Genomic DNA, 27519 nt, shown 5'->3' with positions numbered 1-27519 from the left:
ATTAGAAGTAATGTCAATAAAGGGTCTAGATGATAATATAGATTGAATGAGAGTCATTATTATTACCAGAGGTAGTGGAGATAGTGCTAGTGGTAGTTTTTGAGATTCTTCCCCATGATGCCAAGATGAAGGTTTAATTCATACAAGTACCACTTAGGTCCCCATTATCTCAGGGCCGTTGATTATAGCCAGCCTCATGATAAATGTGAGACTTTGCCAGAGGAGAGGACCAGACATATGAATGTGGATATGTGTCTTCCCATCTGTTAAGATCACTTGGTTGTTTTTCAATTTTTATATCCAGCTCTCAGTGAATCAGTAGAAATAAAGAACTGATCACAGAATGAGAAAAATATAATTTTAGGATGAAGCATTTCAAATGATGTTAAAGTATTAACAGTTATAAAAAGCTTTACCTTCAAAACATTCATTTCCAGAAACTTCTTAATGGAACAAAAATACAATTAACATTTCTTATATATTTATGAGAAACTATAAGAATATAATTTCTTATATATTCATGCATAGAAATGAAGAAAAGAGTCGACAATTATCAGTTTTATTTCATATATGTCAATGGCCAAAATAGATAGTTCAACATGCCTAATAAAAAAGATTCTACTTGAGCACACCTTAAAAGTCCACTTACTCTACATCATCTTCATCTGGACTTTTTGTTTATCTCTTTTTTCATCCTGTCTTAACTATGAGCTCACCTATATAAAAATTTGGCAGAAATAGTAAGTACATTTTATAGACTTTGTGCGGTAGGTAAATGCAGTTCACAATGCCAGTAGTTCAGTCTATCCACCAACAATGAACCAAAGATTAAAGAAATACTGAGAAATATGAGTGTCCTGCCAACAAACTCAAATTTGGGAAGCTTTCCTTTTTCTCAGTTGCATTTTTTTGTTCAACTTGCAAGAAACTATTTCCTGCCACACAGGGAAGTAATTAGCTATTTATTAAATGTAAGTTTTGGCAAGATGAAGGATTATATCACAAATGCAGTTGTACTCTAGTTCATGCTCCCACTCAGCACTGGAAACAATTTTCCATCCTTCCAAATTATATTCCAGAAGCTCACATAATATATTTCCATTAAATGCTCACACGATAAATGAACCACAAAATGAAAAATATGGTCTTACACATTATGCTGTAGGTGGATGTCATGGTAGTTTTAAAATATGTTTATATTTCTGAATAAATTGAATTCTAGTTAAGTCAGGCTAACATCTTTAATAGCCTTACCCACGCCGATGGAGTGAAGATCTTATTTGTAGTTGTTAAGATGGGTGGTTGAAACTATGTTCAGATGAATTATTTGACCTAAGAGAAATGCTTCTGAAAAGGTTCATGTGAATGATGCTTCAAAGTGAAAAGTTGTATATAAATTTAATTACATTTTAAACATGAGAGAAGTGTTTTCTCTCCAAAGGAATACTGTAGCAAGTTCTTCGTTATATGAAAACAATTATTCCCTAGTTTATTTATCTGAGAAATAGGGCTTTTCATTAATTGGATTCTCTTAAAAGCAAACTTGTCAAGGCAAAATTTTTAAAAATTTAGTGTCAATTAAAATGGCTCTTAGAAAATTGAATTGCCTTTGGCCTGAAACCTTATTTTTAGTGAGTCTGTGAATCACCTTATATAGTTTTCATGATAATGAAATTTTAACCAGCAAATCCTAAACCATCAAAGTAATTTTAGGCCTCCAACAACAATAAACATAAAAAGAAAACAAAACCAGTATACCACTGGATGTGAACTTAAATAAACAATTAAATTTCAGATAGTATTTCTTTTATTTAGGATATGATTCAAAGTATATTACTTTTCTCAAGTGTTTGACTATCAGTTTCTTTAAATCTTCTAAAAATAAAGAAGCAAATGAAACTCTATAGTGAATCTGTATGATTTTGCTCACTTCCATCCAGCCCTCTTTTGGTGCTGCCCAAAGCTTACATCTGAATGACTGCTAATAATAAGAACTGGACACACCAAACAAAGAGAATTAGAAATGCACTTCTGGGGGCTGGCCCCGTGGCCGAGTGGTTAAGTTCGTGCACTCCACTTCTGCAGCCCAGGGTTTCGTGCGTTAGAATTCTGGGTGCAGACATGGCACCACTCGTCAAGCCATGCTGAGGTGGCGTCCCACATGCCACAACTAGAAGGACCCACAACTACAAATACACAACTGAGTACCAGGGGGCTTTGGGAGAAAAAGGGAAAATAAAAAAAATCTCTTAAAAAAAAAAGCCTATTTAAAAAAAAGAAAGAAATGCACTTCTATCAAAATATTAGTCACTGTTGTGGAAGGGGGGTTGAGTTTAGGCAATATCTGTAGAACTGTTCTAATGATACTATAAAGACTGAGCTTATTCTAGAAATTTCTTTTATTAAAAATCAAATAACCTAGATCGCTCATTACAACATTGGGAATGCTTCTCTTTCATCTTACACTTTAGAGTCCCTCTGTTTAATAAGCAACATTGATATATGACACCAAAAAATACTTTGTCCTTTTATCATGCTAGAGAAATTTCAATGTTTAGATTCTGGATATTATCAGTTTGTTTTATAAATTCATTTTCTGAATAACAAGTAGGTGTCTTTGCACCTATTTTTCTTTTTCAGGATTTGCATCAATATTCAGAGACTTCAGCAAAAGGTAAAACATACATGTACCCCAATTTAAAAAAAATTATAGAACCCAAAATAATTTACTTTTTTCAATTTTTCATCCAAATATTATGGTTACACACACACAAAATATTTTTTGAGGGAAAAATGCTTTGCTAAAACTCTTTTTACTGATGGAAATGATTATTCTGCAAGTGAATAAAAATCCAACTCTCTAAACTTTTAGCCTGAGATTTTTTTTTAAGTGGGAAAAGTCAAGAGATCTATAAAAATTAAAGGGATACTGAAAATACCCTCACAACTATTCCAAGAGACTATAAAATTTTATTTAGCTAATTATACTTTGATGTCAGAAAAGTAGCAGATGCCTTTCTTCAAAGTCACTAACTTCAAATTTAAATTCAATTTCTATTTGAAAGACCAATCTAACATAACAGGTAGGAGGATTAGGTTCTGGAATCATTACTGTTCACAGAGGCTCTGAGTCTATAAAACTGCAAGCCACAGGAGGACTTTGCCTCTATAGAAAATAGTGGATGTGTGAAAGTCTAGTGTAGAGCAAAGAGTCTGGCTTTTGGAATCAGTCAGAACTGGTCTTGAACTTCAACTCTGTCACAGTTTGGCTCTGTCATTTTAGAGGATTAAATTCTTTGACCCTCAATTTTCCTAATATGCCTAACAGAAATGACAGTATTTAATGTGCAGGGTGTGGTAAGGGTTGTTCTTATTTGCACAGGCACACGGTATTTGGCTTATGAACACTCTGAGTATCTTCAAGGAAACTGTCTGACTCACAAATGTTCAACTAACATCCTTGGATTCAGAGGTTATGGGTGGTGAAGCACGAATGATAACCCAACCTACCCTCCATACCCTTAATCGTTATTGGTAGAAAGTTATGTACAGAGGAATAGCCTCTCAACTCTAATTCCCACCACTTGAAAGAGACATTCAATTATACTTGAAGAACTCCCCCACTTTACAGCACAGAGGAAAATATGATGGCAGAGGGCATGGAGAAAAAAATCTGTGTAGTGCAAAAAAAAAAACCCTGTTCCAGGCAGTCATAAAACTCCAGAACACCAAAGAAGAAGGGAAGAGATGGACACCCCCAACAATATTACTAACACAGAGTCCAAGTGATAGAATGAGGAATGAACAAGCTGGAGGTATGACCATATGGAACTGGCCCTCTCTTCCTTTCTATTAGGAAAGTTGGAATAAAATCCCCTCACCCCATATTCCTCAGGGGTTGGGATATGAGATCCCATAAAACTGCATAGGAATGTTCCCAGAGACTTATATTCTACGATAAATCATCATAGATTATAATTAATGCATTATAGTTGCATAAATATTGTCATTGTTTCTTTATTTCATGATACTATAACTATTTTCCCAAAATAAAATCAGGTATGATAAACATTATTTTTCCAAATTTCACCTCCAATCCCTGTATCTTGAGTCCTTAATATATTTCCGATGACATTTGAAATGTATTCTTCATACAGAATTCTGGAAGTAAAGCATAATGCATAAGCACACATCTCGATATTACCTTGAAGAAGCAAATGATAACCAAGAACTGTCTCTGCACAAAAAGTAAAGAGTAAAGTTTGAGTAATTATCCAAATAATTAAAGTTCCCAGAAATAACTGCTGGAGCTTGAATTAATAAGATCTCTGACTCAACTTTATGATTTGAGATGTGTATTCATTTGCACAAGATTGGGAACTATTAACATGAAGTTTGTGCTTCCTTCATCGGAGTACCAACAATCTGGGGACTGGAAAGCAAGATGTTTCTATAAGTTTATAATTTTCTGCCGCCTGTTGTTCAGGAGAATCCCTGTTGGTTGGCCTCCAGAGTTTGATGAGACCTCTTTTAAGATTATTTTCATGCTGCTTTCCTCTTCTGTTTCATTAATTGCTACTGCTGATTTCTCAGAGAATTTTAATTAGAGCTCTTTCACTCTGCTTGTCCCCTCAGGCTATTTCAACAAAGGGCACAATTTGAAGAAATACAGTAAATAAGTACAATTTGGCTATCTTATAAATTTTGTACAAACTTATGAATAACTAAGTGAATAATAGCACGTGTTGAACAACGACAAAAATGTTTAATTATAGACAGAGCTACTTGGGGAACAGGATGTGGGAAGATGCCCCATGCTGAAGCTGGCCTCTTTCCTGAGTATTCAAATACCTGATCATTGCAACGCCACTGACTACTGGAGGAAAAAGCCAGCTCTGTACTATTTTCTTTTCAAAACAACTACAAAGCAAAAAGCAATTCATGTTTGACAAACAACTTATGACAACGTGCACGTGTTTGAATAAACAACAGTACTGGGTGATTTCACTCGGCACACGTTGGAATCTAATCACAGTAGATCTTAAGAACCTCATTTCTAATGATGTCCTTACTAGTTCTCTCAACATCTCAGCGACCCGGGGGCTCCATCATCTTCTCTTCTGGGTGGTTGCGGTGAGGAAGCCTGCGCCGGCAGAGACACGGAGCTGCAAGTGGCTGAGACGCTGCCGTGGGCAGGGGCCACGCAACTCGGGCCTGGAGTCTGGGACCCCAACTGAGACAGACAAGAACCACTGGCCCTGGTCAAAATGAGAAAGAGGAACCTGGAAGTTGGAGCAGAAGACCTGGCGTCCATGCTGGACTACTACCAAGCCAGGCCACGCAACTTCATGGGGCACTCCCTATACGATGCGGACGCCTCACTGGAAAAGGACCCCACTCTGACCCCCCTGCGGCATGAACAGACAGCACTGGTCTCCGACTTGCAAGCTTGGGATTGAAGTTTAATAAAATTGTCTATTCCTCTATGATCCACTCAATAGAAACCACCGATATTATCAGGAAACGTCGGCGACATCTGGCGGGACCATATGCCCCATCGAAGCTCACCGCAAGGGTCTCACCGGAAGCTGGCGGCAGGGCAGTATTGCGCAGGTGCAGCCGAATCGAGGCCGACTTCCGGAAGTACCTCCGCTGGGGACGCCAAGCAACTGAAGGAAGCTTATGAGATCTTCGTTTGCGTTGCTAATGCTCTTTGCTGCGTCGTGTGCTGGGGCTGTTCTTCCAGAAGGCTGTCCCGCCTCTCCCTCAGCAAAGGAATGGCCGAGTAGCGCTCAGGACTTTGGGGACACAGAGTTCAGGCCTCCTGACAAGATCTCCCACTCCTGGGGCCGCCCGGAGGCCCCACTCTCCTCCTCAGCCTGTACCCAGCTCCGGTTTGGCAGCTGCCAAGTACACGAGTTCCTTCCCTCTGTCCCCCTCCCGCCCCACACTATGCTGCGGTTGCATTTTATTTCTCCAGGACGCTGCAGTGGAAAAGGAGAAATATCTAAAATGTGGCATTTCAGTACTTACTTCTGGTCCAGGCTGGAAGAGGGAAACATTCAGATTAGATCAGCGTGATTTCTTTCGCAGGGTTTTCTGCCTTGCTCTCGTCTACCAGGATGATCCTATGGAGTTTAAGGAGGCCTGCGCCGGGGATTGGACCAGGCCTGAGACATCTGCACGGAGGGGTCTTTAGTCATGACCACAGCTAGCAGTGTGCCCCTCTTCGAGGCTCCGTCAGCAAAGCTCATGAGACACAAATGACTCGGAGGAGGAGGGTACCAGGGATTCCATTCGTAACATTTCGCTTCATACATTTTTTTTCATTTCCTACAACCCTTAAATATCTAAATATTTGTCACTTAAATATTTGTCTATTAAAGATTTTCTTCATCTGGATAAAAAAATTCTTTTGGGCTTTTATATTTGAGTTGATTCTTTATTTCGAGTTTATTTCTTCACTTGAAACATTACTATAGTTGAATATTAAAACAAAAACAGTTGCAAGCAGTGAGCATATTATGATTATAGTCTTTCACTCATTCGCAACTGTATATAAAATGCCAGCAGTGAGTGTTATTCATTGGCCTCATTAAGAGGTCTGACACTGAACGCCTCTGCTAGGATGATGTTCATCATCCTCATAAGCTTCTCCGTTGTAATGGCACCGTTTTCCTGATTTGGATCAAAGTCTACCAGTTCTACCTGGTCCGTTTCATCAGTCTCTTCTACTTCCTTCCTCTCAGGTAGGAGTCTTTCTAGCAAAGAGTTTCTTGGGAGAGAGAAAGCCCTTCTCAGGAAAGTTTACCTTAAATTCGATGATTAGGTGATTCTTTTCATATGGTCTACAATAAATTGGCATGCCTTCATTTAGCACACGGTTGAAAACTGTTAGCCCCTGTACTTAGTCATTTTTCTTCCTTCATGATGTCATTTTTAGGAATTATCAATTTAAATAACCCTTTAAATAACTAGTGGTAAAACTCAAGTAAGGCTTTGATTTTGAAGACATTTAGTAAACATTATGTCTTTCATTTCAAGCTTATTTCAGATCTCAGTTATGTACTATTACCATTCTCTTTTTATAGCAGCACAATGTATATAATTAGTGTTGAGTTAATGGTAAACATCATAGCATAATCAAATTTATTATGCTTAATTCTTTAGATGGGATTTGTTTGAAGTACTTATAAGTCATAAGAAAACATTTTTCTTGTCTGAAAATTAATTCTAAACAATAATAACCTAGAACAAAAGCTATTGCAAATTATGGTTGATCAGAATGCCAAATTAATAATCCAAACCTCTGATTTGTGATTAAAGGCCATGCTTCCAAAATTTCTGCAACTGAAAATATGAAAGCTTATTAATTATCTACACTACTAGCAGCTAACCCAGGCTGCATACAGAGGCACAGATGGCTAATTGGCTTCAGTTGGTGGAGGGTTATTTTAATTAAATTTTATTATAAAAAATTTCAAAGCTATAATTGATGGCTTATGATAAATATGGCCCTTCACAGATGACCTGATTTCTATCTTTTTTTTCCTCTAGGCTTGATAGAAAAAGTGACAACTGAACTATCCACGTCCATCTACCAGCTAATTGATGTCTATTGCAGCAGCTTTTATGCAGATTTCCAGCCTCTAAATGCACCTGATCGTGTTCCCTTTGTAAATCCTGGGCTCCATTCCCACCTTAGCTTCACAGTGTATGCAGCTCACAACATTCCAGAGACCTGGGTGCACAGGTGAGTGGTGGTGAGTTTTTCACAAAAGAGTTCATTAATTTTTGCATAGCTTCTAATTAGAGTATAATGTGTCTTGTTCTTATTTGAAGGACCAAATATTTCATAAAATTTTGAAATTTAATCAGCGTGAATTTATCCTTATTCTTAAAATCATTTTTTTAAACTTCATTCCCAATGCATAGTCCTTTTCCCTCATGTCTTCTTCCATTTTCCACATTAAAAATAGCTGCGTATTGTCAATGTATCACTACAGAAACATAAAATGCTCATCTTACTTAGTGATTGCCCTAAAATTTTCTTTTTTATGTTTGAGTTTAAATGACTAATGCTAATTAACAATACAGAGAGAGAGAGACAGCACACACATACAAGGAGATGGACAGTATTTAAAAAGAGGAAAAAAAAAATCACTCTGACTCCCCATCAAGTTGTGAGTGGTGAAGATTTTGAGAGTAGTACCTTGATAAAGTGGGAATTAGCCCAGGGTTATTTGAGTTACAATGGAAGTTAGCCACAATTATGCATGGAACATCACCAGATTTTAGGTTGATTCTATTATGTAGTATTTTTTGAATAACATAATTAGAATAACATTATAATAATTGTTTTAAGTTCCTTGTGGATTAAATCTATAAGAAAGTACTGATTAAATCAATTAAAGTTGATAAGAGAATAATAATTTATTAATGGATTTATTGTATCCATTGCATTTAGCATCTCAAGGAAAAGTTGAGAAACAATTTTAGTAAAGAGAAATAATTGTTATCTTCATCTGCACTTTTGAAAATAACCGAACTGAACAAATATTTATAGAGCCAATTAGAAAGGAAATTTTGCCTTTGTATGTAAAATATACTATCTAGATGTACACATTTCTTTAGAACCCATGGTGTGATTCTTTTATGCTTTTTCTCTTTCTTAATTTTATGAAGAATTTTAATGGGCTGATGTATAATATAATAAATACCTAGTCTAATGAATGTTCTGTTATAATTTTTAAACCATTAATATATATTTATATAGCATACAACATGCATTTATATATAGTGTGATACTTAGTTTTGTATATTTTTTTATTCTCTGTTTCATTTATTTCTGCTCTGATCTTTATTACTTTCTTCCTTCTTTTAACCTTGGGCTTAATATGTTCTTCCTTTTCTAGTTACTTGAGTATAAGGTTGGACTGTTTATTTGTAATTTTCCTTCTTTTGATGTTGCTTCTTTTTTAATCTTTCCTTCTTTTAATGCTATAAAATTCTCTCTTAGTACTGCTTTTGCTGCATTCTATAAATTTTGGTATGGTATGTGTTCTTTTTCATCTGTCTCAAGATATTTTCTAACTTTCCTTTTGATTTGTTGTTTGACCCATTGATTGTTCAAAGTGTTAACTTCTGTTAATTTGTGAATTTTCCAGTTTTCTTTTTTCTGTTGATTTCTAGTTTCATTCTATTGTGGTCAGAAAATATACATGATGTAATTTCAGTCCTCTCAAGTTTGCTAAGACTTGTTTTGTGACCTAATGTGTGATCTATGCTGAAGAATGTTTAACGTGTGCTTGAGAAGAATGTGTATTCTGCTGTTGAGTGGAATGTTCTGTATATGTCAGTTAGGTCCATTTGGTCTACAGTGCCATTCAAGCCCTCTTGTTTTCTTATTGAGCTTCTGTCTGGTTCTTTTATCCATTATAACCAGTATTAAGATCTTCTGCTATTATAGTGTTGCTGTCTATTTCTTCCTTCAATTCTGTCAATGTTTGCTTAATATGTTTGCTCCAATTTAGGGTGCATGTATATTTAAAATTGTTATATCCCTTTAAAAAATAAATAAATAAAATAAAATTGTCATATCTTCTTGATGAATCAATTCTTTTAACATTATATAATATTCTGTCTCTTTTGACAGTTTTTGGCTTAAAGTCTATTTTGTCTTATGTAAGTATGGCCACTCCTGCTGTTTGGAATACAATCTGCATAGAATATCTTTGTCTGTCCTCTCATTTTCAGCCTGTGTGTGTCCTTAAATCTAAAGTGAGTCTCTTGTAGACAGCATATAGTTGGATCTTGCTTTGTTATCCATTCAGCTATGCTATATCTTTTGATTATACAGTTTAACCCATTTACATTTAAAGTAATTAATGTTAGGGAAGGACCTAAATTGCCATTTTTTCATTATGTTCTGTCTATTTGGTAGTTTTTTTGTCCCTCTTTTCCTCTCTTGATGTTTTCCTTTGTGTTTTGTTGATTTTTTTTAATGACATGCTTTGATTCCTTTCTCATTTTCTTTTGTGTATCTTCTAAATGTAGGTGTTTTCTTTGTGGTGACCACAGGCCTTAGCTAAAACAGCTTATATTTAAAATGCTTTGCTTTAAGCTGATAACAACTTAACTTCAATCACATACAGAAACGCTATTCTTTTCTTCTCACCTCATCACACTTTATGTTATTGATATCAAAAATTGCTGCCTTTTATAGTTTACAAATTTTTATAATTATAGTTTTTTGTGTACTTTGTCCTTTAAATTCTATACCAGAGTTGAAAGTGTTCATGCACCACCAAAAGTATTACAGTATTTTGTATTTGTCTGTATATTGGCTTTACCAATGAGCTCTATACTTTCATATGCTTTCATATTGCTATCTAGCATCCTTTCACTTCACCTCGAAGGCCTCCCTTTAGAATTTCTTGTAAGTCAGGTCTAATGGTTTTGTACTCCCTCCACTTTTGTTTATCTGAGAAAGTATTTACTTCTCCTTCCTTTTTGAAGGACAGTTTTTACCAGATATACTATTCTTGATTGATGTATATTTTTTTCATTTAGAGCTTTGAACATATCATTCCACTCCTTTCTTGCCTGCATGGTTTCTGCTGAGAAATCTGCTGATAAACTTATGAGATCTCTTTTATGTGGCAAGTCACATTTCTCTTGCTGCTTTCAAAATTCTATCCTTGTCTTTAATTTTTGATAGTTTGATTTTAATGTGTTTAAGTGTGGTCTTTTTGGGGCTCAGCCTGATTTGATCCATTGGGCTTCTTGAATCTGGGTGTCCATGTTCTTCCCCACAATTAAGAAGTTTTCAGCCATGATTTCTTCAGATAAGCTTTCTGACTCTTTCTCTCTATCTTCTCCTCCTGGGACTCATATAACGTGTACATTTGTCCTGTTGATTATGTCCTATAAGTCCTTTAGGCTCTCTTCACTCTTCTTTACTTTTTTTCCTTTTTATTCCTCTGACGGGATAATTTCAAATACCTATCTTCAAGTTCAGTGATTCTTTTTTCTGCTTGATCAAGTCTTCTCTTGAACCCCTCTAGTGTTATTTTTCAATTCAGTATTGTATTCTACAATTTGAAAATTGCTGTGTGGTTCTTTGTAATATTTTCTGTCTCTTTGTTGATATTCTCATTTTGTTTATGCATTATTTTCCTGAGCTTATTTAGCATTTTTATGATAGTTATTTTGAATTATTTGTCAGGTAATTCATACACTTCCATTTCTTTAAGATTGGTTTCTGGAGATTGATTTCGTTCCTTTTGTTGGGCCATATTTCCCTCGTTCTTCATGCACATTGTTACTTTGTGTATTTGAAAAAACAGCCACCTCTCCCAGTCTTTATGGATTGGTTGCATACAGAGAAAGAATGTCACCAATCAGCCCAGCTAGAGGTTACAGGGACCTTTGAAACCTTTTCTGTGGGTGCATCTTTTCTGGACTTGTGTGTGTGAATTCTCAGTTAGAGAGGTTTTGCTTCTTTCTTCAGGAACTGATAATTTCTTGTTCATCCCCAGTGTCTGTCTTTGGTACTGCAGGTTTCCTGGCACTGCCATAAGCTGCCCACCTCTTTTTTGTTTTCAGTTCCCAGGCATCCAGAGTATGTTAGGTCCCATCTGTTGGGCAAGACACAAACCAGTCCCTCATACAGCACCCTGAAAAAGTCAAAATATTGGATCCACTCTCCACTATTCCCGCTCCACCTCACCGCCCAGCCAATGGAGAGGCTACCAAGCTGTATCAGCCTCTGTCTGCTGTTCCTCAGATCCTCTGGAGCAGGAGCAAGGCTCCTAGCTTTTTTGTTCTCAGAAGTCCATGGTGCCCAGGCATCTGGAGTATATCGGGTCCTGTCAGCTCTCTGAAACAGGAAAGACCGTAACCAGTCCCTCAGGCAGCCCCTCAAAAAGCTGAAACATTGCATACACACTCCAACTCTTTCTCTCCTCCAGCAGAAGGTAGGAGTTGGGAGTTTTCCCCTGCTCATTTTGTACCGAGCTGGGGGAAAGGATAGTGGTGAGTGAGTTCGTGCTGGTTCAAACCATTGCCTTTGTTCTCAGAGGCACCCGTTCAGCACTGCAATTCAGGCAAGACAGAAACCAGTCCCTTGGACAGCCCCCTAAAATGTCTGAATGCTAGACATATATATTCCAGGCTTCTCTTTCCCACTCCTGGGAGAAGCTGGGAGTTGGTATTTTCCTCCTGATCACACCTCCCTCTCCTGGGGGGAGGGGCTGTGGAAAATGAGTGCCATGAATTTTCTTACTGATTTCCATGCTGCTGGTTTTCCACTTGCCTGGGGTGCAGGAGCTTCTTAACTTATTTCTGGATTTCTCACAAAGAGAATTGATCCATGCATTATTGTTGAATTTATGTCTCCGTGGGGGAAGGAGGGTCTGGGGCTTCCTATTCTGCCATCTTGCTGATGTCACCTAACATAAATTCTTTTTAAAGCACACTTTATTCAAGCAAACAACCCTTTATCATTTGACTTTTAACTATAAAAATAATTGACCCATACAGAAAACTGGTTCCTTTATAGTGTTCAGTTTATTGAATCAGTGTTGTTTCTTTTTAGCTATAAAGCATTTTCTTTCTCCTGTCGGCTTACATATGCTGGAAAGAAGCTATGCCAAGTGAGAAACTACAGAAATATTCCAGTCAAGAAATTGTTTTTTTTCTTGGTCAACTGGGATGAAACGTAAGTTTAATCTTTATTCTGGCAGGATCATTTATCTAATAAAGATCAGGGGTTCTTTTTCTTTTTTTAGGTGAAGGATGTGATTTTTTTAAAAAATGTTGCCAGTTGATTTGATTCAGGGATGAGATAAATATGTTAGAGCTAATAGATAACTGGCTATTCAATTCAACAGATTAAAAGTCCATTTAAAAACCTAAACGAGTGTCCAATTCACGTTATTGAACTGATCAAAGAGGGAAATTGGAAAAGCGGCATTATTAATCACTCACACACTTTGGATATAGGGAATACCCTCTGTTTGGGGTCGGAAGGAGGTAGATTCCAGATATAACAAAGAAAGAAATCACTTAATAACATCTGTAATCTGTATTTTCCCACAAAGACCAATTAGAAATTTATTTAAACAGTCAAGTTTTTTGACAATAATTATCCATGCATTATATAAACTGTCATCTAATTTAGGATGACTGGCTACTAAATCCACATTTCCTAGAGATTTGTTAAATCAAGAAGTAAAAGTACCTTCCTGACGCTATCCATGCCCTCCGCCTCTCCTCTATTCCCCCCACCTCAAGCCCTCCTTTTACTCAGAATTTCAGGGACCTCATAGGCCCCATCGGTGGCTTTTTCATGGTTACTGCTGCTTTTCCTTGTTGTTCCTATGACACTCTTCCATTGTCTTTCAGTCATTTCTCTGGGGTCTCCACTACTCCACTCAGAGCCAGTTTTCTTCCCGCCTCAAGCAGAGGAAACTCCCCAGCCCACACTATGTTTACCCTTTCACAAGGCCTGGCTTTCTTGGGACATAATTTGACTCCCAATATTGTACTTTGCTATTGATAAATATGTGCCAAAATTTCTAGAAGTCTGAGGATGATGTTAAATAGCATTATCTATCCCATTTAGTGTTACTGTAGTCATGGAGACTGTGTCCTGAGATACAATATGTGGTCTTCAATTCTTACATACCCCATGGTTCCTGCCATCCCAAAGCAAATCCTCCTTCTTCTAGGACTGTAACAACCTTTATCTCCCCTCCCTTGGTTAAGGTTCTTAATTTCTTTGACCAAAGACCTGACTTTCAATTACAAAATCCCCTTCCATTGCACAGAATCAGTTCTGCTTGTAAAATTCTTCTGTGGCTCCCCAATTCCTATAAGACAAAGTACAAACCATTAAGCATAGCACACAAGGCCCTCTGTGATTTGGCCCCTGACTATCTCTGCACCTTCATCACTGGAGTTAGCCCCACTCCCTGGCCCTGCACCCAGCCGTTCTTTGTATCCCACTACTTACCCTAACTATGAACTGAGAGATCACGCCTCTGCTAGGGGTCCTCTGTTTGTCAGGAGCACAGTGCCTTCACTGCCCACCTTGGGAACACCTAATTATCTTTCAAGACACTCTTCCATCTTCTGTATAAACCCTTTCTTGTATCATTAGAAAAAATTAGCCACCTTTCTTTTGTTGCTTGGTCTGAACATCACACTACTCTCTTAAGGTACTGTATGTGTTTTTTCATATTTCTGTCTGTTTTTGCCAAATGATACAAAGATCTTCTTTTGGTTTTGCTTTTCATTTTATTTTTTAAATTTTCATTCTATTCCCTAGCAGCTAAAGCAGCACCAGACAGTGTAAGAGTCCAGTAAGTGTTGCTGGGCTAATGAATGAATTTCATATATGACTCCTTAAAAATGTTATTAACCAGCTCAATCACTAAAATTATTCTTCTGACTTAATTAAAACTATTTCTGGTAGTTTCAAAAAAAATCAGATTCATTTTCAACTGACAGATATGTGCCGCCATCTAAACAGTTCAAGAAAAAATCTAATAATTCTAAAGTTAGTGTCAAAGGAAAAAATCTCAAATGGAAAATCATTAGTGTTGTTGGAATAACTACACTGATATATTTTTCTTCTTGTCCTTTAAGACTGCATAAGTGTTATCTTTTCTATGAGAGTTTCTTTGATTCTCCCAAGTTAGGTACTTCATCCCAGAATTATTTTCATTTCATTTCCATTAAAAATATTTATTTACCATTTTTCTAGATGCCTATAGTGTTCTTTATATATTTTATTAACATGTACCCATTACACTATAATTGATCGTACGTTTCATTACTAAACTGTAAACTTAAGAACAGAAACTTTGTTGTTTAATAGTGTGTGACATAGATTTTGACCACCTGTTGTATTCCAGTCATCATAGTATAGCCCAAAATATACTATCTCATCTCTACTTAACAAAAATCTTCACAGGTATTGTCCTCTCCATTTTAAAGATCAGAATATTGATATTTATGAAGTTTAATTAATTTGCCCCAGGTCCCACAACCAGTAAATGGTGGAACTAGTGCTCAGACTCCTCTGACTCCAAAGCTCATGTTTTTAATGTAATTTCAATACTGTTTCTTAAAACATCTAAAATCTTGGGCAGAGTATCTATGTTCTACAAACAGTTCTCACATCTTACGTTAAAACAAAACTCTACTTCATCCTCCCACCAGTAGCCACTCTCTTTTTTCCCGCTCCTTTACAGCAAAACCCTTCCAAACAGTTGTCTATATTTACTTTCTTCAATTTTTTTTCTCTGCTCTGAAACAGACTCCAGTCAGGCTTTCGTCACCTCTGCTCCACCGAAATTGCCCATTAGAGTCACCAGTGACCTGCATAGCTAAATCTAATGCTTGTTTCTCAGTCTTCATCTTCCATGATCTGTTAGGTGCATTTGGCACTGTTGATCTCACTTCCCATCTTGAAATATGCTCTCCACTTGGCTCACATGTTCTTTCAGCTTTCCCTCTCTCTCACTGGACGTTCCTTCTCCATCTTTTCTTCTCCTGGACTGATCATGGTCTTAGCCCATAAGCCTTTTCTTTGTTGTATCTATCCTTGCCCCTTTAGCTCTCTTTTATAGTCACATAGCTTTAAATGCCATCTATATGCCAACAATCCCAAATTTACGTCACCAACCCAGGCATCAGTCACAAACTCCACACTTATACACCCAACATGTCTAAAACTAAACTCTTGATCTTACATTCCAAACTTGTTCCACCAGTGGCTGCTGTGGATGATCATTTCCAGGTCCCATTGTTCAGGTCAAATCCTTAATGTGAAGCTCCTTCTCTCAGACCCCGTGTCCAGGAAATCCTATTGGCTGTCTCCTCAGAATATCTCTTCTTATGACTTCCATTGGTCTAGGCCACCTTCATCTCCCCTCTCTATTACCACAGTAACCGTTTTTTGTGCGTGTGAGGAAGATTGTCCCTGAGCTAACATCTGTGCCTATCTTCCTCTATTTTGTATCTAGGATACCACCACATGATGGCTTGGTGAGTGCTGTGTAGGTCTGCACCCAGGATCCAAACCCAAAAACCCTGGGCCACCAAAGCGGAGCACGTGAACTTAACCACTAGCCACCAGTCTGACTCCCATAGTAGCCTGATAATGATCTCTCTGCTTCTTTTGCACCTTTATTGCTCTTCTCAGCTAAAGTGACCTTCTTTAAAATGTAAATCAGGCCATGTCATTCTTCTGTTTAAAAATCCTGAAATGGCTCCCTGTTTCACTCAGACGAACGTCAAAGTCCTTACAATGGTCTATGGTTATATATCAATATTAATAGGAGAATTCTAAATAATGTGATTTTTTAAATCTCCCATTTTCTCTTAAAATTACTCTGGTTTTAGGGAAAATATTTCATATAGAAGAAAGAAGTGTTAATGAAAAATTTGTGTTTACTCATTTTTCAATAGTAGAGTAAAGCAAGCATATGGTTAAAACTTGAGATCTGTGTCAGCTGTTTGGATAAAAAGAAGCAATCTGACTTCATTTATTGAATTATCTCAAAGTATTTTTCTTCCTTTTTTGTCTAAAAGTTCATTCTTTTGATTTTTCAATAGCCATGTAAAAGTTAAAAATTTCCCAGTGAATGTGAGATTATTCTGGCTTTAAAAATCCATATACATTCAAGAAATGAATAAATAACTATTTAGAAAGCATGTATTCTTACCCTAGAAGAATTTATTTTTATTAATAAAACTGACAGAATGGATATTGGCAGTATCCATCCACTGTAACTTATTGAATTTTTGTCATTCTTGATATGAAAAGCTCACTAATAAGTGAAGTCATACATGAAGAAGCCAGACTCAATGGGAAAAAGAACATTCTAGATTATGTGAGGAATAAGGTAAAAGAATAGCTTCCATCCTAGCACAGAAATATGAAAACTGAATAGAAAGTCGATTACAGGTAAAAGAGAGAACATTCAAGAAATTACTGTGCATTCCACAGGGTCATCAACATTTTATGTTGAGTTTCAGAGCTTATTTTAAGCAGAGAAATATGTTCACATTATCTTAAGTGAATATTTTGAATATGAAAGAATATAAAAGGAAATAAAGGACTTTTAGATATCAAAATGTATAACAATTTAATTTTTTAATAATCTAAACTTGGCTAATCTTGAAAATTAGATTTTCTTCACTCTAGTCTTTATTTCCTTCCCCTACTTTTTTTACTTTTTGTCTAAAATAAATTATTACATTGTTGATTGGATTATTAATATAATGATGATATACAACCTGCCATTTGCTACATATCGTGTCATGCAATATTCATTCTATTTTATGGATAAGGAAAAATGAGGCTTAGAAAGGTTAGATTCATTGCTCAAGGAAGAACATCTTATTAGTCATAGAGCCAGTATTTAAATGCAGGTCTATCCAGATCCAAACCTCTGACTTGTCCCCTCTACACATAGCTTTCATATTGATGTCTCAGATCTATTATTAATTCAATGCCATGATGCCTTAAACTGCACATATTGCCCCTTACCCCAACTTTCTCTTCTGTTTTCTATCAGTTGAAGGTATCCACTAGAACATAATCTAGAAGGCTAGAATGCATCTTTAATTCTTTATTGTCCAATTCAACTAATATGCTGTCAGTCAAATATTAGTTATCCATTTTGCCTCTAAAATAGCTCTTCTGTCTGTCTTCTTGTTAGCTGCTTTATTACCACCCTGAATCTGGACCTCTTCATCTCAGGGAACGTTATGTCGAAGAGAAGGATATGTACTTCCTGAAAATCAGTTATACTCACTAGGCTGAAGTAACTCCTCCTTATTCCTGAGACTGCATGTGGACTATTCATCACCCAGAAGAGTCCACACTTAAAGTTGTGAACAACTCTCTATACTTTTAGCTCTCTCAGTCAAGTATTTCCTTTAGCCATTAGGAAAAAGCTCAACTACCTTTGCCTGTCATACAGAGTTCTTAAGCATTCTGGCAACTACCTGTCTCTCTAATTGCATCCTCCATAATTGACCACATCCTTAGTTCCAGCCACAATGAGCCATTCACTATTTCTCAGCTACATTTAATCTTTTCATGCATATATACCCTTGTCCTTGCATATATTCACTTTTCTCTTCTTGGAATATTCTTTTCCAAATCTTCATCTGCTTATAGCTAACTTAATCTTTAAGACCCATTTTAAGTTATTTCCTCCTATCCCCTATTCCCTAAGACAATGTTAATCATTTTTTTCCTCTGTCCTCACAAAGAGTATATGCTCAAGTTATTGTAATTTTTAAAAATAAGCTTAAATTTAAAAATTATAATTATTGCAATTCCCTTTGTCTCATTACTCTATGTACTTCTACTATATTTCTCCTTTTACAAGATTAAGCACAGAAGTTCAAAAGGATGCCTCAGTTCAAATAGCTAAATAATTTTATCACATACCATTATATTATAAGGAAATATTTATGAAAATATCATTGTAATTGGATAGATAACCTGCTTCTTTCTTTTATTTCAAGGATCAATTTTCCTCTTGAAATAAAGTCACTTCCAAGGGAATCAATGCTCACTATAAAACTGTTTGGGATTATCCATGCATCCAACACTGCAAATTTATTAGCCTGGACTTGTCTTCCATTGTTTCCAAAAGAGTAAGTATACCATTTGTGCTTAATAAATTTCCCACCTCGATAAAAACTTCCTTGGAACTGAATATTTTGCAGTATATGGTATAATGAGAAAATCGAGAAGGTGTTTTATTCTGAAATTGAAGTAGCTCAGTATAAATCATGACTACTGAAAGTGGGACTGAAAAGCAAAATGTAGAAATGACTTAGAAACAGGCCTCATGCTCAGCTAGTCAACTGGGTCATTTACTATGAAAGGGTATTGGGTATGACCAATCTCAATTGCTTTTCCCTCTCTGACTAGCCAATTTCTCTGGAATTAGTAATTCAAAATGATTTAGATCAAAGCTGTCATATAGAAACAATGTGAGTCATGGAATTCTGGCTAAAGTAAAACTATACAATGTAACTGGTTTATTAATCTTGTATTGCCAAGAAAAAATATTTGGTAACTTTAAGATGGTATTTTTCAGAAAAGTAAGCCATCTATGAGTTCACGTATCCTATCAGAACTAATGGCTATTACAAAATTAACTGTGGATTTAACCATAAGGATTTGGAACTGCTAATACTTAGAATATTTGATAAAGTCAATTACATGATTTTCTATGCTATTAAGGAAAAGATACTTCAAATAAATCAGCTTAGGTATTTTTCACGTGGCAAGACTTGCTTTAGAATCAAATTGTAAGTACTGGACCTTCGAAAAATTAGAACCTATGTTGTTATTTTAATAATATTATAAAGAATATTTCTGCCCCTGTTGTTTTAAAAAGATTTGGTAATATAAAAATGTTAATAAAATTCTTCATCAGTTTTTAGTTCCCACATTTAGTCAATATAAATGTTGTCATCAAAGCAATCATGATAAGTCCTTAAAATTGTCTTTGTTGGGTTAATTCTGGGCGTGTGTGTGTGTGTGTGTTGCTCTATTATTTGTTTTCATGCTGTAGCCAATTTCCAAGTATATGTTTCTTGAGGACAGGGAATGTAACATCTATCATCTAACATAGTACCTCTTATAAATAGGCAATCAGTAGAGGTTTGTTTACTAAATTGGATTGGGAAAAAATCAATTCCTATAGATTTAGAAAGAAACAAAATCTCAAAAATCTATAAGAAACAGTTTAGCCCTAAAAGAAATACCTACTGCTGTTAGCAGAAATTTCAAAAATCTGATCTGTGGACTAAGAACTTTCATTACTTTCTCACTAGGAGCAGCTATGCAGGTGCCTTTCCTTCTCGTGAGTCAGACTCTTTAAAGTTTCAAGTGCAATATTTGTAAGATTTAGTGTGTTTTTAGAATAGTCCTTGTAGCTATTCACTGAAAAAAAATTTAATCCATTTTATTCCCTTCCATCACACTACTTTGTACATAACAGGCAATCAATAAGCATTAAATATATTAGACATTTGGAATACTTTTATCTTTCAAACTAACCTTCCAGGATTTTTTCTATATGGTTATGATAGTAAAAATACTGTGTTGTTTTGTTGTGTATCACTTACCATTGGTGAACATTTTACATGCAAGTGATCATAGACAACGGACGTCTTTAAGCAATGCCATCTGGGACTGATACTAGGTGGCGTTTTTTTGAGGGAAAGTGTCAAAATAGTGGATGATGGGATATCACATCAGAAAACACAACTTTCTTCAAAGAGTACTTCAATTAGCATTTGTAAGTGTGTTTCCAAAAGACTGCTTCACATGAAAATCAGAAAATCTGCCTGTCTCCGGGGCTAAACAGTTTAAAGAAATCCAGATCTTTTTAGGACATCAGAAATCCATCATATGGGGCAATTGAGGAGATGCTATGACTCCCACTGTGCTCATTGCTCTGAGATACAGAGATTCTAACCCAATTTATTTGATGTAGATATTTCCAGATCACAGCAAATAGGCCAGTTAATTTCATTTTCTTTCACAGAATGACCCCTGCCCATAAACATTTGGTTTTGAATCTGTCATTTATCCATTTTGAATTACCCATACCTAGCCATATGGAATTGTTTTGAGTACTTATGTCTTTATTTTTCCCACATATATACAACCTGAAAATATGCAGAATTAAAGGCATCCTATTTCTTCGTGGTTTCCAGAAGTGGGTTTCAGAAGAACCAGTGGTGATTAAATTCATATATCAGTTATGGCTGCATCAAGAATGTCTACAAATAAAAATAAACATTGACATTTTCGAGCACACAAACTCACTTTCAGGCCTATAAAAAATATGTCTCAAGTACAAAGGTAAAATTTTGCCCACTGAAGTTTTGTAATCCTTTCTTTTACAGACAGGACTTCCACTGCATCTATATTCACAATGCCTCCACACTGCAGTAAGAAAGTGTTATTCTCACCACAATTTCTGTGAGCTACCTTCCCTACTTAAGTTGAAAACAAATAGTGTAGTAGTTACTTAGCATTTCTCAATTGCGATAAACTCCTTCAATGCAGAGATTCTCAACCCCAGTGGTTGAATAATAGAATCTCCTGAGGAGATTTTAAAATAAATCCAAAGTCCAAGTGGGCCCCCAAAGATTCTGATTTAATTGGTCTGCGGCGGGGCCAGGCATCAGTATTTTCAAAGCTCTGAGGCACATTAAAACCGGGAAAAATTAGACTGTTTTGCAGAATTTCAAAAGAGGCCCAAAGTAAATCTTAATCTCAATACAATTTGATTTCTTTGTTGCCTCAGAAGCCAACCCTGACCCCACCTGTATGTTATCATTTCAGATATATCCTCAGAATCAAAGAATAAAAAAAGTTGTGGGTGAGAATTCCTTATTGCCCTTCCTTCCTGTCCAAGAGAGACCCTCAGAGCTCAACTAGTCCAAATGCCTCATTTACAAATGAAGATCTCGATGATGAATGAAGGTTAAGGGATTTGTTATAGGTCACCGGGCTACTTAGGAATAGAACAAGAACCAGAATGCAGGTCTGACTTCTCTCCACGCACGTTACTACCTCAAGCTGCCTCCTCTCCTGCCCTTAGGTGCCACACCCTGCTCCATGGGAACCTCACCACTATACATGGGGCTCCTGCCTCAGCCCTGCCTGTACTCTGCCCTGGGGCATGAAGCCTGTTAGAGCTGTGAGAGTCAGGGTCCTAAAGAGTTAGATAACATCAGACCCTCTGGATGTGCTGACTGCCCGGTTCTGGAGTCTTTTGTTTTCTTTTTTTTTTTTTTTTTTCCTTAAGATTGGCACCTAAACTAACATCTGTTGCCAATCTTCTTTTTTTTTCCTTCTTTTCCCAAAGCCCCCCAGTACATAGTTGTATATTCTAGTAGTGAGTGCCTCTGGTTGTGCTATATGAGATGCCGCCTCAGCACGGCCTGATGAGTGGTGCTAGGTCTGCGCCCAGGATCTGAACTGGCGAAAACCCAGGCTGCCAAAGCGGAGCGTGCAAACATAACCACTTGGCCATGGGGCTGGCCCCTGGAGTCTTTTGTATTCTTGATTCCAGAATGCCAAGCCATGGATGCATAGAATCCCTATAGCTAAAAATGACGATAATTATTTTATTCAAATTCCTTATCCTATTGCTTGAGGAAACAGGGGCCCAGAGAGGGTAAACCAGCCTGTCTGTTCTCCTGGTACCGCAGATTTTGGTTGGGTTTTTCTAGGCATAGGAATTTATACAATATTGAAATTGAAAAGATCTTAAGGATACTCCAGAACAAATATTTTGAAATGTTATATTTAGCAATGTGGTCAATTTTCTAATGATATTCAAATCTCATAGTGTAAGAGCAATGAACAGTCTATGCATGTGTTATTGGAAGGGGAGGGGTGGGGTTTGAAATCCTGGTGTCTAACATATTTGCCATCTCCTTACCACCTTTCTAAAGTCCACCCCTAACCACCAAGCCATATAAAAGCAAATATAAAACTCTTTTGAAAACCACTGACTTTATCCAAGCTCAAAGAAGTTAAGCTCATCAGGCTAGTTAATGAAGACAGGGTACAGATCTCCTGCTTTAAAGAGGTGTTCTTTCCACTATATGAAACTGTTTCCTGTATATCCTGTCTTCATCGTGTTTTTGTTTGTTTACCTAATTTTAACTGCCTTAATAAACCTTTACAGAGTAGTAATATAAAAACTACTGGTGGGGGCTGGCCTCGTGGCCGAGTGGTTAAGTTCGCGCGCTCCGCTGCAGGCGGCCCAGTGTTTCGTCAGTTCGAATCCTGGGCGCGGACATGGCACTGCTCATCAGACCACGCTGAGGCAGCGTCCCACATGCCACAACTAGAAGAACCCACAACGAAGAATACACAACTATGTACCGGGGGGCTTTGGGGAGAAAAAGGAAAAAACAAAATCTTTAAATAAAAAAAAATAAAAAAAAAATAAAAAAAAAAAAAACTACTGGTGATCCCTATCAGCCTGAGTATTATAAGTTTCCATTTTCGTCTTCTTTCTGAGACCACCAACGCCTTAGATGCATTCTTTTCACATCTTATTTCCACTAAAAATCTTCCTCATCCTCATATTCTCTATTTGCACAAGTCTATGGAAATTTATTCCCTCCATCATGCTTGAAATATCTAAAAAGATGTTTAGGTACAGTCCATTATCAGAAAGTAAATTAGCTAATGTCAAGCACACAGAGTGCCCAAAGAATGTTGCTAAACATCCTTGCCACCTTGAATTGCCTTCTACGTTGAATTGCCTTAAAGTGTATATTATATCAACCTCAGTTGGACAGCTAGAAGTTCATTCTCCCTCTGCCCTGTTGCTTGATTCATCCCCTCATACACATACTTGAATCAAGTGCTCTGACTTCATTCTGCCCCATATGCCTCAGGTGAAGGTCATGGTGGCTGTTGATCCAGACTCCATCCAAGGAGAGAAGTGACAGATACTGACACTTAATCATGAGTCCGCTCATCCTTGGTAGGAATCCGCTTAGATCACTTGGATTTGCAGAGTGAAGCATGGCCAAGACATATAAATATAGGAAGGCCATAAATATAACTCATCACGCAACTTAGATGTGAAGGAAAAATGCAGTTAATATGTCACACTTTTCTTCATGAGCTTCCAGCCTATAACTAATGAGGAGAAAAAAATTTTCCATCGATGACAAAAATTAGTCAATTCAGTAATTTAAATAGACCTTTTGTCAGTATGCAGTCTATTTTGGATAAAATGCTCAGTCACTGACAGCTTATTGACACCCTTATTCTCTTTCTAAGGGGGTATCTGGATACACAGGGTCAGAAAAGAAACAGGCCTGGTGATTTCTGATATCCACATCAAAAGCACTTTTTACTCTGGTGGCTGCTTGTTACAGCTGGTGTAGCTTGTGATGGGGGCTCTTCCAGCTTGGCCAGGGCTTACTAGCAGTCCCCTGGGGACTTGGGCTCTCACAGTCACCATAGACCCATGAGGGTTTACCTGGACTCCCAGTTGACCTCAGCTTGGATGGTTCAATGAGATGCCCTTATCAGAGAGGCCCCTTATCCCCACCATGTGATCCCCTTTCAGGGAAACCCCCCTAACCCATATACTTTTAGCTGCTTCTAGATCCCGTTTCTTCTACACAGAAACCAAAGAAGGCACAAAAGCTAAACTCAGGAGTTCCTTCTGCCTGTTCATCACATGGCCCCAAGTCTAAGTTCATGCCACAGGTTGGTGCCAGAGTAGCTCAAGAGGTGATTTCCTTCTAGGATCTGAAATGGAGAGTGCCAAAGGAACACCCTCTGCCTTCATCATTTTGCTATGCTCTTTTCTCTAACACTCCTCCCCATTTGCCTTCCAAAGGCAGAAGTGGGAGAAATTGGGACACCCATGTCCTCCATACTTGTTCTCTTTCTCTGTTTCTTGCTTCCCACCATCCCAAATTGCCAGAAAGTGGTGTCTTTTTCTTTTGCCACATCCTCCATCCAATATGCCACATCCTCCTTCCTCACTCCAGTTAATCCTTTCCTGTGGACAGGAATATCTTCTGTAAATGCTTTGGAGAACATTAACATCTGAGCTCTCCAAGTTTGGTGTTAAGACATACTCCCGCTCCTTCTTTCTCTTGCGTTCTCCCTGAAACTAATCCAAAACTTTTCCCAGGCATATGGATGCTTCAAATCATTTGGGGGAAGGTTATATACTCTGAAAGGCAAAAGGGAAAATCACATTAATAATTTTCTCATCTTTACCCCATCAAGCTAACTTTTAGCTTGCTAATACTGGTCCCCCAGTACTGTATTGTTATACCAAAATACAAGTTTCTCCAGATCAGGAGGGGATGGAACAAAGGGATAAAGAAGATTCAAAAATCATCCTGCTAGGGGCCAGCCTGGTGGCATAGTGGTTAAGTTCGTGCACTCCGCTTCAGTGGCCTGGAGTTCACAGGTTCTGATCCCAGGCATGGACCTACACACCGCTCATCAAGCCATGCTGTGGTGGCATCCCATATACAAAGTAGGGGAAGACTGGCACTGATGTTAGTTGAGGGACCACCTTCCCCCCCAAAAAAAAAAAATCCTGCTAGAAGAATATTCTTGAGTCATATAAAGATTTCTGCCCAATAATGTTTACAAATTGTACTCTCTTGGGCAGATACTTTCTAACAATATCTTTAGATATAGAAAATAAAGAAGGCAAGCCTCAGAAAACTAAAGGTTTAAAGAGAGCTTTATTGTTGGATTTTTTCTTCATATTTTACATAGTGTCTATTAAATGGCAAGATGCAATTTTATGTTGTTTCCAAAAAGTCTCACTTGATGCCTTAAAGTTCTTTATAAACTTAAATTTAATTTTGTTGACTTTCAGTTCTACCTTTTGAATTTGGTATATTAAAATCAATATACCGGACCAGATAATTTGAACCTGATAATTCTTTACTGTGGGGGCTGGCCTGTGCATTGTAGGATATTTAGCAGCATCTTTGGCTTCTACCCATTAGACGCCAGTAGCACCTCCCCAGTTCTGACAGTCACAAATGCCTCCAGATTTTGTGAGGTGTCCTCTCGGGACAGAATTGACCTCAGGTGAAGATCACTGCACTAGAGGAAGCTAGTGGAGTCTCTAGGCTCTTAAATTTCCACTGTTCTCAGTGATCATTGGAATATTTTACCAATAATGTAATTCAGATATTCACCCAGGTATAGCTTCTTTTTAAATTCTTATGAGGATTTGTGGATTTGAGTGTTACTGAAGCTGTTAAAACCATCCATGAATTCTTCCTGTTAAAAGTCTCTCCTGTATGCACTCTCATTTACTACGGTAATTTACAACATATTTTTAAACATTCAGAATGTGAATAATCTTTCTGTTTATGCATAAGGAAGCATTTCCTCTGTGAAGTCTCATAACTATTTTGATTCTTCAGATCATATGCTAATTTAAGTCTTTTCTTTCTATAAATGTAGAGCTCATATCTTTAAAGATACCCAGAGAATTTAGTCACTCTCTGGAGCAAAACCTATTCTGAAGAGTTAACATCTTTATTTACTTCAACGGTTCTAACTCCAAGAATGTAAATCTGAGATTCTTAGTCCCATCTTGTAATCAACATTGTTGGAAATTAAGAATAAATGCTATCTGTTAGAGACCATTGTGGAAACAGTTTTCTCCTGTGGAAAATAAATGTAGGCATCTATGAACATAGTCATACATGTGATATATTAGAAACGAACTATTAATCTGTATCTAGGCTAGTGGAATATTGTATCTCTCTTCTAGCTACTGAATGAAGCCATTAGAATAGCTGATTATGTTTATATTCCAAAAGAAAACATTTATAGATACTAATAGCTTCCTTCACAAAGTGACTGCTGTCTGTCCATATGTGTTGTCTTTTGCAGCAAATCCATTCCTGGGCCTGTGCTATTCAGCATGACATTACAGAGTGAGCCTCCCATTGAGATGATAGCTCCAGGAGTGTGGGATATAAGTCAGCCATCCCCAGTGATCCTGCAGGTAAGTGCCAAGCTATGAGATTAAAGTACACACAGCAAGTATTGGTTGATAAGTAGCTTGTTGTCAATTACAGAAACAATTTTCTTCCAAGGTCACACATTTTAATAGTCTTCTTTTCCTCCAGCCTGCTGGGATTTGTAAAAACTCTACTTTTTTTATTTTGCCTTCAGTACTCTCAAAGCACTTTTCTCCCAGCTTATATAATAGCAATTTCAAAGCATTCTCCATCAAGCACAATCAGGAGGGAGAAGGGGATGGAGTGTTGACAGTAGTATACTCATTATGGGCATTCATTTTTCTTTCCATTTTCTAAAAACAATCATTGGGATATATTATTAACTTGGTACGTTACTCATATCTGCCTCTGCATTGTGTCATGTTTCCTTAAAATTCTATTATCAGCATTTCCTAAATGACTAGCAATTAGCTGAGTAGGGGGGAGAAACTGCAAACAAAATCCGTCTATCATACTTTCTTTTTTCTTAAAGCCTCTCTACTTTCTTTGATTTGTGATCATGAATAAAAGGTGGTTAATGATTCTAGACTTTGGTCCTTACTTCTGAGAGCTCCTCGTGTGTTCATGATTATAAGTGGTAATATTGGTCAGATGCCTGAAGCATCGCCACCCTTGACATGGAAATACAGTGAATATGAACTTTCGATCTCTATAGGAAAACCTGGAAACTGCTCTCTGGGCAGCGTTCTCTAGAAAAAGATTTTTCAACCTCTGCATTATTAACATTTTGGACCAGATAATTCTTTGTTGTGTGGGCTGGCCTATGCATTGTAGGATATTTAGCAGCATCTTTGGCTTCTATCCACTAGATGCCAGCAGCACCTCCCCAGTTCTGACAATCACAAATGCCTCCAGATATTGTCAAGTGTCCCCTAGGGAAAGACTTGGCTTCAGGTGAGGATCACTGCTCTAGAGGAA

At 37.2% G+C, this 27519-nt stretch overlaps 1 protein-coding gene across 10 annotated transcripts in view; it reads left to right on the top strand.

Moving 5' to 3' along the window:
• PIK3C2G (phosphatidylinositol-4-phosphate 3-kinase catalytic subunit type 2 gamma) overlaps positions 1-27519 on the top strand; it is a 363044-nt gene that overhangs the window by 107931 nt on the left and 227594 nt on the right. For 8 of the 10 annotated variants that reach the window (XM_046638270.1, XM_046638261.1, XM_046638263.1 and 5 more), the window contains 5 exons: positions 2641-2674; positions 7558-7753; positions 12599-12721; positions 18553-18684; positions 26471-26585. In XM_046638270.1, coding sequence (XP_046494226.1) covers positions 2641-2674; positions 7558-7753; positions 12599-12721; positions 18553-18684; positions 26471-26585 — 600 coding nt within the window. The remainder of the gene's footprint in view (positions 1-2640; positions 2675-7557; positions 7754-12598; positions 12722-18552; positions 18685-26470; positions 26586-27519) is intronic. The other 2 variants (XM_046638295.1, XM_046638289.1) reach the window with 1 other exon arrangement.

Source organism: Equus quagga, chromosome 1 (genome assembly GCF_021613505.1).
Source record: "Equus quagga isolate Etosha38 chromosome 1, UCLA_HA_Equagga_1.0, whole genome shotgun sequence".
Classification (NCBI taxonomy): domain Eukaryota; kingdom Metazoa; phylum Chordata; class Mammalia; order Perissodactyla; family Equidae; genus Equus; species Equus quagga.
The sequence above is the reverse complement of the archived record's forward strand: the minus strand, read 5'-3'. Positions and strand labels throughout refer to the sequence as shown.